The sequence below is a fragment of the Protopterus annectens genome, chromosome 3.part0 (assembly GCF_019279795.1).
Source record: "Protopterus annectens isolate FY-2018-M chromosome 3.part0, PAN1.0, whole genome shotgun sequence".
NCBI lineage: Eukaryota > Metazoa > Chordata > Ceratodontiformes > Protopteridae > Protopterus > Protopterus annectens.
Genome location: NC_056731.1, coordinates 345,067,696 through 345,077,958, shown reverse-complemented (window position 1 = coordinate 345,077,958; position 10,263 = coordinate 345,067,696). Strand labels below are relative to the sequence as shown.

Below are 10,263 nucleotides of genomic sequence, written 5' to 3'. Positions count from 1 at the left end.
ACTTTGCAGGAGACTTCCATCACACAGCAAGCCCCAGAAACCTCACATCCAGGACGGACTTCATTAATGCAAAACTGTAGGAGATTTAAATATTATATTGCATCTGCACACTAACAAAGCCATGACTGAAGAGATTCCAGGGAGTGGCATAGTTGATTTTGGTGCATAAGGCTGTGGGTTCTCTTTCTACACCATTATAGCTGAATTTGTCTGCCAGCTGGTTTGCTATCTTTTCTGGCTCAGTATAGGTGGCTCTTTTAACAATGAGCTTTGCACACAATGGTGTATTGCCTTTGAGGATGCTGACATAGCTAAAAATGCATTGTGGTTGCCCTTGGCCTGGGAGGCCAAATTTACCTCAAATTTGGTTTTGCTAGACTTTATTTGTCCTTTGAGTTGTTTGTTAAGTTTGATGAGAGCACTTTCATCCTGCTGGGTGCTACACCTCCTAATTTTTATGATGATTTCTTCCTTCTGTTATACAACCTGTTGATGTTGCGATTCCACCGGGGTGGCTTGTTATGTGGTTTAGTTCTGTACTTAGTCATAGTTGGTACAACTGCTTCTGTGCAGCTATTAACATGCTTGTATAGGGTTTCTGTGAACAGTTCTACATAGGTAGCAGTGTTCTCAGGTTGGGGGGGGGGCTTGAATGTTTTCCAGGTTATTACTTAATAGTAGGAAGGTAGCCTTAGAGTAGTTCCTGAACATTCCAGGGTTAGCTGGGGTGGGGCCCTCATTTTATTTTTACTTGAAAGGAGATTGTTTTGTGGTCTGACCACACCAGAGAGGACATTAGACTAGACTGTGTGTAATGCTCCCCCATAGTAGTGAAGACCAGATCAAGAATGTTTGTGCCTCTGGTGGACATGTTGGCAATCTGTTTCAAGGAGTTTGTCTTTACAAAATCCAGCAATCTGTGTGCCAACATGTTTGGTGTCATATTTGATTCCCAGTTAATACTGGGGCAATTAAAATCACCCATAAATATGGTAATTGGTTGGTTTCTAAGTGTTTCCAGTAAGCTTAAATATTTGCTATGGGTTTCCTGGGTCATGGGGGGGGGGGTATAGCTTGCAAGGAAGTGGTATGGGATTTTTGCCTGTGGTCATTTGGATGTGCAAAAGCTCAAGTGCATTTTCCTGTATGACCAGCCCTGAGGTATATTTATTTTGGATTTAAATTGAGGCACTTCAGCCTTTAGTCCCAACCTGTGTAGTGGTCTAAATGGGTGGAAGGCATTATAGCCTTGCAGTGCCAGGGGGCTCTCTGTGGCTTTAAACTGTATCTCAGTGACTGCAAAGATATCAGCATTCTCTAGGGTAAGGAGCACTTGTAAGGACTGGAGTTTCTTGTTTGGACACCTAACATTGAGCGGTAGCACCTTTAGATTTTCTTGATTTTGATTTTCTATGTTGGAAGTATTTTTAGTTGTACATTGCCAAGAAATGTAGTATGGGGAGGACAGTGGTTTACCTAATATTCAACAATGTAGGGGGAGACGTGCAGATCATCCATGGCAAAGAGCCATGGTCTGTTGACCATCTATTTCCATGCTGACAGATATTGTAACCCCCTAGAATGATTTTACAGCATCACAAACCCATATGTTGTTGCACTTCTTAGTTCTATCGTGTTATTCCATAACTGTAGGAGCCTTTCAGTGACCATAAAAGGACAAGGGAATAGTACCTTCACCAATATCCTCAATAGAGTTGCACCCATCACATAGGTAAGAGTTAAAACCAACTATGCACCCTGGCTAAGAAGGGACACAAGCGCCCTACTAAAGTCCAGACACAAGGCTTGGAAAATCTGGAAGAGAGACAACACTACCCTAGCCAAACAAAACTACCAACAACTTAGAAATCAAGCCAAGAAACAAATCAAACTTGATAAACAAAACTATTTCCTTGGTACCCAAAGCAAATATTCAAAAAATCCTCAAAAATTCTGACAAACTATCAACTCCCTACTAAAACCAAGCAAAACTACCACTCCAGCTTCTATCTCCACCAATAATAGCAAGAGTGCAGCCTCCCAATTTAATCACCATTTCACTGAGTCTGTTCTGACATTATCCACCCAATCATCCAAAAACAACCATAAGCATACCGCAACCAAATGTCCAGATAACATTGTCTCACCTGTTCCCACCTCTACAAAACTCCCCCTAAAATTGAAGCCTACCATCCTTACAACTGATAGTTTACCTGCCAACTTCCTAAAAATAGCTTCTGAATCCTTATCTTATCCTGTCTCTATGCTGATCAACCACTCCATACAGGAATCCTATATCCCTCATCCATGGAAAGTTTCATATATCATTCCTCTTCATAAAGTTGGCAACTCTTATGACTTCTAAAATTACAGTCCCATTGCCATACTATCTCCCTTATCTAAGCTACTTGAGAAATTTATTCATTCTCAAGTTATGCAATTCCTGAACACACAAACTCCTTTCCACCACATAACATGGATTCCAGCCATACCATAGTACAACTACTGTCCTTCTCTCTTTTACTAATTTGGTCAACCAACACAGAAATGACAATAACTTTGTAACCACTATATTCTTAGATCTCACCAAAGTTTGATATGGTCACAATCTCCTTACTACTAGATATTCTAGCCTCCCTATACTTTGCCCCCTCTACTGTGGCCTGGTTCAAGAACTATCTATCTGACAGGTATCAGTCCATCTAATGGCAAGGCATACTATCTCCTTTAATTCCTACTACCAGTGGCGTGGCACAAGGCTCAATACTGGGCCTACTTTTCTTTTCTATTTTCACTAACAATCTGCATACCTTCACCCAACATGCTGCACCTATCCAGTATACAGATGATTCAACTCTAATCTGCTCAGACCCATCTCTTACTACTCTACAACAACTCACTCTGGAATCCTTTAGCTCTGTGGAGAGATGGATTATTGATATCCAACACATCCTAAACCCCAACAAGACTAAATTGCTGCTATTCACCCCCAATAAATCGAAAACTACCCCTCTTTCCTTTACTATCACTTCCAAAAATGGCACTACCATTTCTCCTTCTACCCATACGAAACTCCTTGGTGTAGAAATTGGCAAAAACCTCCTCTTTGATGTCCATGTTTCCCAAACCATCAAAAAGTACATAAAAAAATGGGAACACTATATAGACACAAAAGTTTCCTCTCAGATCAGGCACGAATCACCCTAGCCCAAACTCACCTATTGTCCACACTAATGTATACAGCACCAATTCTTACCCTGACCGGAAAACTTGATCTTGAGAAACTTGAGTCATGCTACAATAAAATTACCAAGTTTGCTAACAACTCCTCTTTCAGAACCCACCACTGTCAGGATCTAAGGGGCCTACAATGGCTAGAACTTCCTCAGCTACTCAGTTACCACCAACTAATAATTGCCTATAACATCCTGAAACATCCTGATAAAACCCCAGCACTAAGTCAGCTTCTCACTCACTATAAAGCTAACTGCCCTCTCCGTTCAGTTGACAAATCACCACTCTGTATCTCAAGGGCTAACAATAATGCTGGGAAAGCCCTATTCTCCCACACCATATCTAGAACCTGGAATAGCCTCCCCTCTTCTCTGCCTTCTGCACCCACTACCAGACTGTTCAAAAATTCACTTAAATCACATCTTATGAACACCTGGCTATGTCTATGTATTATGTAACATTTATTTTTCTTCTTCATATACCTTCCTTCCTAGTATACTTACTGTAAATATGCTACAGTACTACAACTCTAATATGTTATCTCCAGCATGACATTTTTCTTGGTAACCATGTTGTTTTTCTTTACTTCAGTTATTGTTGATATGTTTGTTGTCTGTCTTATATTTCTGTAAAACCAACACAAGAAACCAAAAACTAGACGACTAAAATGTAGATGTAAATCCAAAAACCACTTGGAAACAAGTAATTTAGCGCTTTCATTCACTATTTATTTGGTGAACTTCTTCAGAAAAAACATCTATCATACCCTTACTTCCTTTTATATTTTTATATTTCTGTCTTATTTTGTCTGATTGTTATGCAAATGTGGAGCTTTTCTCCCCGGGCCACCGCTATAAATGGACCTGGTCCATTCGGACTATCCCGGTAAACAAATGTAAAATAAATAAATAAAATAAAATAAGCAATGCCTTCCTTCAGTTTTGTAGTTTTAGGGGTAGCAGTCAATTTAATTTATCTATCACATTTTTGTGTTATTACAATAGAAAATGATGTAAAAACAAAAAGGTAATGATTGGTAAGTGCACAGTGCATGTCTGAAAAAGTTCAGCTTTCCTCTTCCTTTAGCAGCCTTTTTCCTGTTCAGTCATTTCTTTTGTGGGAAGAGGATTTTTCTCTTCTGTTTCCATTTTCTTCAGCTGTCTCTTGTCAAATGTTTTAACTTCAGCGAGGTTAGTCTTGTCAGACATTTTGTTAGCTTGATCAGTTGGACTACAAAAAACTAATAACTATTTCTTGTATACTGCAACTTATGATCACTGGGAAACTTCCCTTATGCTTTTTGATAGGTGCCATGGGATCTTTTATACCCACCTGAGCTGTAAACATCTCAGGCAGAGAGACCTTGTTTCAACATCTCATCTCAAGGATGGCGCACTCAGAAGAACAGCACCACCCAATGCTGCACTGCAGTGTCAGCAATCCGTTTACCTGGAGTGGAAATAGAACCCACAGCCTTCTGGCCTACCAGCACCAAAGGTAAGTATGCTAAGTGTTGGGCCCCTTATACTACTATATAAAACTATATGCTGGGAACATATCTTTGTATCCACTATACAATTATGGCGAGCTCCATTCCTCAAAGGTGATGGTGTAACCCTATGACATCCTGGTTGTGAATGTTCTGGGATGAGATGGCTGTCAAATTTATTTCTAATGTTGATGTTCAAAAAACTCTAGGCAGCTTCAACTCTCTTTGCGTTAGAAGGGTGCTGCCCTCAAACTCTTTTTGGAAGTACTTAAGGTTGAGATATATGATCCTCAGATCTGTCAGTTCAAAGTGCATTTTGAGGCAGCATTTCCCCCTTTTAGAAGACTATAAACTCTTTGATATGAGTGGAGGCGAGTGTGTCCTGAAAGTGGCTGAGTGCATTTAGATTATATCAAACTTGCACGCACCCCTATACAGAGATAGTTAAGTCTCATATAAGTTCTTAGGTGGTGCCATTTGACATTAAGAGTATTAAAACCATTCCATTTGTTTATAAAAACAGTTCTGTCTATTTATAGAGGCTTTGTAGAGTTTGTAGAGAAGCTATAGAGTTTGTAAGAAACACACTTAAATAAATGTGTTCTGAAGCAGTGCTTTCTGCAGGTTTATTGCATGGCGTGGAGTCAAAAAGCGGTGTACAGCAGTCTTGAAGTTTACAACATTCTGTGTTTTTTAGAGCTTATATAGCTAGAGAGAGGAGGTGTCATGGATAAAGAGACTGATTTTTTTTGCATAAAGAAACTACTTTTTTGTATACGAAATCAGAGGAATGTGTCTCTGCAACAAACAGCTCTTTCCAGGACAAGGTGTGCTGTAAATGGGTTTTATATCTTGATGGCCTTAAATGTGGTTCTGATGAAGCTTGGGTGTAGTTTTGCATGATTGGCAGGTGATCATAGGCAGCCGGGTATCCTGTGGCACCAAGGCCTACAAATTTTAGCCATTCTTATGTAAGTGCTTCTATTGTGAATTATGAAAGGCAACTGCATTACCTGTAGAGCCACTAAGGCAGAAGAATTAATGCCAAACCTGCAGCAGCTAACAGTCACATATACAAACAAGACACTTAAAAGGCTAACTGCTAAAGGTAGCCAACAGGCAAACGATAATATGTAACATGCAACAGATATCTGCACTTTCCCCACAATGAATCTGTCTAAGAAGTTGAATCATTTTGCTTTGCATCTTATAATTAGACCACAGCTCTGACAGCAGAACATCTTCATAAGATACACAGTAAAACAGGTGAACTCACCTAGGACCTGGAAAGTCAGGATAATCTCTCCTGTTACTGCTGGAAATTCTCCACAATGGTGAAGGGAGCTATGGGGGAAAAAGACAGATATGAGTACAGTACACTCCATATTGCCAAAAATTACTATATAAAGGTTTAAAATCCACTAGCAGTACATCCTAGGAGCTCTCACTCTGAGCTCGTCTTCCCATCTGTGAAGATGGACTGGATGAAGCCTCTTCAGGTCACTATACTGGCACCTGCACCACTCAGTAATTCTGGGGATGTCAGTGGCCTTAATAAACACCCTAGAGAGACTATGCCAGTTATCCACCATATACCCGAGGTCATAAGAGCCATTCACACAACCTCTGCACCTGTGGACACCAAAGGAACACACCACCCAGGTTATTGCAAATACTAAGATGCCCCTGCAGATGTCACCCCTCATGAACCACTAGTAAAGGTCACAAGTGTGACGATAACTATCTAGGTGGCATGCACACACACTGTAGATGATACCTTAAACATTACAGACCATCTGGCAATTAATGAAATGAAACTCCTTTTGGTTCACATACTTTCTTACCAACTTGGGACCTTTTGTGCATTCAGCCTATAGCCCCTAGTGCTTAAAGGAAATGGGCTATATCATAAAAGTTATGCATGATGCAGCCTGTTCTTCTCTGTGGTATGTGCAAACCACATATGCTGCACCACATGCTGCAGTATGGCATTGAGAAACAATGCCTGAGATAGCCTCACTGCGCCCCCTGTTGGTCACTGAAAAGTCCATGTAGTCATACACTTCAACCTCTAACAGCAAGAAATCTGGACAAAGCCAAAATAATGGGGGAACAAAAGCCCAAAATCAGGGACACATTTTTAATATTGCTGTTATAAACTTTGAAAATTGCTAGAATAACAGGTTTTAGATTGCCATGCATTTCTGAAGGATATAAAGTCTGAAACTCAACTATATGCCATTATTTATAGTCTTTAATACTCAATGGTTTGCCATCAAAGTACAAGTTTTATAAGGATCAGACTGAAAATATGAGACAAAAATATAGACATTCTGCAAAAATCTGCACAGTTGAGAAGTATACATGAAACAAGTATATATAAAGCCACGCATACTTTTGTACCAACTGAGATAAATATCCACAGCTCCCACAAGCCTATAGATGAGGCTGACATGTCTTCCAGAGGATATCTGGTGTTTCTCTCCACAGTATGCTGGTTTGGAATGTCTGTGGCATGGAGTCCATGAAATTTTAAGAGAGGTTAGATGACATTGTGCCCCTGAGTGAGAATACACACAACACAGGGGTCAGAGCAGCAATAACAGCCTGTTGCATTGACACATTCAGTAATGCTGCAGCAACCGCTATCATATTTCCATGATTCCCTCACATAAACATAAGGATTTGTTTGTAGTCATTGCCACTAAGATTAGAGCACCATGCCACACTCTTCATACGTTGTCTGAATGACTCTGCCAGGTTGGATTACCTCATTTTCATAAATGGAGACACACATTTTAATACTGTTATTCATTTTCATCTGCTTATGCAACAATTAGCATATATAGTAAGCAGCTCTACTGCTCGGCCTCCACTGTCTGCAATGATTGCATCTCTGAATCACATACTCCCTGCACATGGCCACTTGTCCCTCACAGCTACCTACAGGAATGCAGTAAATATTTCTAAATCCCAAGGATAGTGTCTTAGGACACCATTAACACTTATTGGTTAATTCTTTTTGGGAGCTGGGACACAGATCAATTGGTCTCACTGTTGTTGGTTAAGATGGCTCTTCCTTAATGGAGGTGTGCTTTATCTTACATGCTAAATTTCTGAACATTTTGCTTTCTGAACTGAGTATTTTATAACATTTTGTGATTTTGATTAAGCACTGAACAAATTTATTTTGCAGCACTGTATTTCTAAATACTACATCTTCTGCTTGTTTTTCTAGCATGTTTATGGAATGCCTTCTCTAGATCTCTTTTGGAAATGAGTCTTAACCATACCAGTAATCAAAAAACATTTGGAAACAAATAGGCTCGTATGAAGTAAATGCCATTCATTTATATATTCAATGCAGGCTGTCCACTTGTTATACCTTAAAATGAGATGAACTGTCTATTGGTGTATAGACATTGCAGTAATATTTAAGTTACCTGTCTCCTACACCTCAGTCCCTAAGTATAAATCTCTTCTTCTTTTTCTTCCAAAAGTCTTGTAGCATAGACATGTAATAGCTATCTCTGGGATTCAGAAAGGTTTACAATAGCTGAGAAGGTTTGTCACCAGTGGCTTCCCCTTTGTGATGGAGAGGCTGCCTTAACATTGTGGTTTCCTGTCAGTGGCAGCATCAGCTCACAGATTGGTCCCACTAGCCATGATTGATACTAATGAGGTAATAAGGGGAGTGGCAAATGCTAATTATCTATGTGCTCTTTCCAAGAATTGTCTCTGGCTATCAATTTACACTGCTAAGTGATTCACTCACTTGGCTGTGTAAATTACCATGGTTGGTGGAAACATTTTACACTTTCAAATGACCACTGTTACCTACTGACATCAATGGAAGAAGTCAGTTTGGCAGTAAGTTCATCAAAGTTCAGTGAAGACATAGGGTTAGTGTGTGTGTGTGTGTGTGTGTGTGTGTGTGTGTGTGTGTGTGTGTGTGTGTGTGTGTGTCTGCATATCTGTTGGAGTATGAAAGGAGTTAGACAGATGTGTGTGTGTGTGTGTGTGTGTGTGTGTGTGTGTGTGTGTGTGTGTGTGTGTGTGTGTGCGTGTGTAAGCATGTGCAGGAGTGTAGGGTGGTGCCTGTGGCAATGTGATGCATGGGCTGCCAGTGTAAATACTACCACTTTCAGAAGTCTGTCAGTATTAGTGGAAAAATGGGATTCAAGGACATTCTAATGAGATAATTCATATATCGGTACTAGGCTAGCTGCCCTTAGAGACCATTTTTAGCTTAACCAATTTCCATTCAATGGCAAGAATCAAACTTTCAACCTTGTGTTTGTGAGACAGACATTGTAACCATTATGCCAGTTCCCAAACTGAAATCTAGGCTACACTACTTCATAGACAAATAACAGACTATCTGCCCTTGTTGGCTATTTTAGCCTTGTACCTTTTCGATATGAGGTAAACATCTTAACCAGGGATTTTCCACATTGTGGCCATTGATATTGCTGAACTGTACTTCCCAAAGATCACATAAATTGATCTACGTACTGTAAACACCTTATACCAGAGGTGAGATTCTTGTTTAAATTTCAGGGCATGTGTTTTCAGCAGTTTATAGTAACTTACCTGAGATATCTATGCTTGATATCTGTTTGCTCAAGCACTTTCAGATCAAAGTCTCTCTCTTTATAATGTTATTGCACATTTTCATATTGTGGGATTGTGTTTATGTCTGAACCATTCATTTTTAATAGTTCTCCAAGATCAACAAGTACTAGAGGAATGTGATAATTATTTTACTCAGGTATCCACTGAAAAGAGTCTACTAGTTTAGTCGGACTAACCTCGTCAAAAAAGGATTTATAAATACTTAAATAAAATATTCTACGAAAAATTACTCTTTCTCTGAGTTTTAATTACCTTACACTGACACTACATAAGAAAGAGGGTAACAGAGGTCATTTGTGCATCTTTTAAAAAATATTTTGATTGATGCGTGCTCAGTGGTGTGTTTGCATTTGTATTCAATTGTTTGTTTAAAGCATCATATCATATCTGGATATAGCACTTTGTGCATGAGTAGTGAATATATATATATATATATATATATATATATATATATATATATATATATACATACACACACACACACACACACACACACACACACACACACGTACATAAAATGTAACAGTTGACAGTACTGCAGTATTATTTCATTCTGTGTTTGGTTATGATACATTTAAGCTTGCTTTACTTAGAAAAGCTTAGCATTCATATTGTATATTGATGACTACTTTACATCCTTTGTCTATTCATCTGTTTTCCATCTTCTCCACTCTTTTTTGAATCTGTCTCCTCCATACCTTTTTCTGCCAACTCTAATCCTTTTTATGTATTGCTTTACATAGTAATGACCGCATGTAACCCATTTCATCCAAGTGAAGTCATACACATCCTCTGCCTGACCTGAGCTCCATGACAAGAATGATATGCTTTGGGAATTTCTTCTGTCCTTTTTTAGTACAGTTATTAACTGCCGCCTCAGCTGTTAGTGTAATAAAGACAATAAA

At 39.2% G+C, this 10,263-nt stretch overlaps 1 protein-coding gene across 1 annotated transcript; it reads right to left on the bottom strand.

The window, feature by feature from the left end:
* Nucleotides 1–4,316: 4,316 nt before the first annotated feature.
* LOC122796844 (thymosin beta-11-like) lies at nucleotides 4,317–4,442 on the bottom strand. Its single transcript, XM_044065587.1, has one exon. It carries the CDS (start codon nucleotides 4,440–4,442, stop codon nucleotides 4,317–4,319), a length of 126 nt encoding a protein of 41 aa, XP_043921522.1.
* Between the last annotated feature and the right edge of the window lie 5,821 nt (nucleotides 4,443–10,263).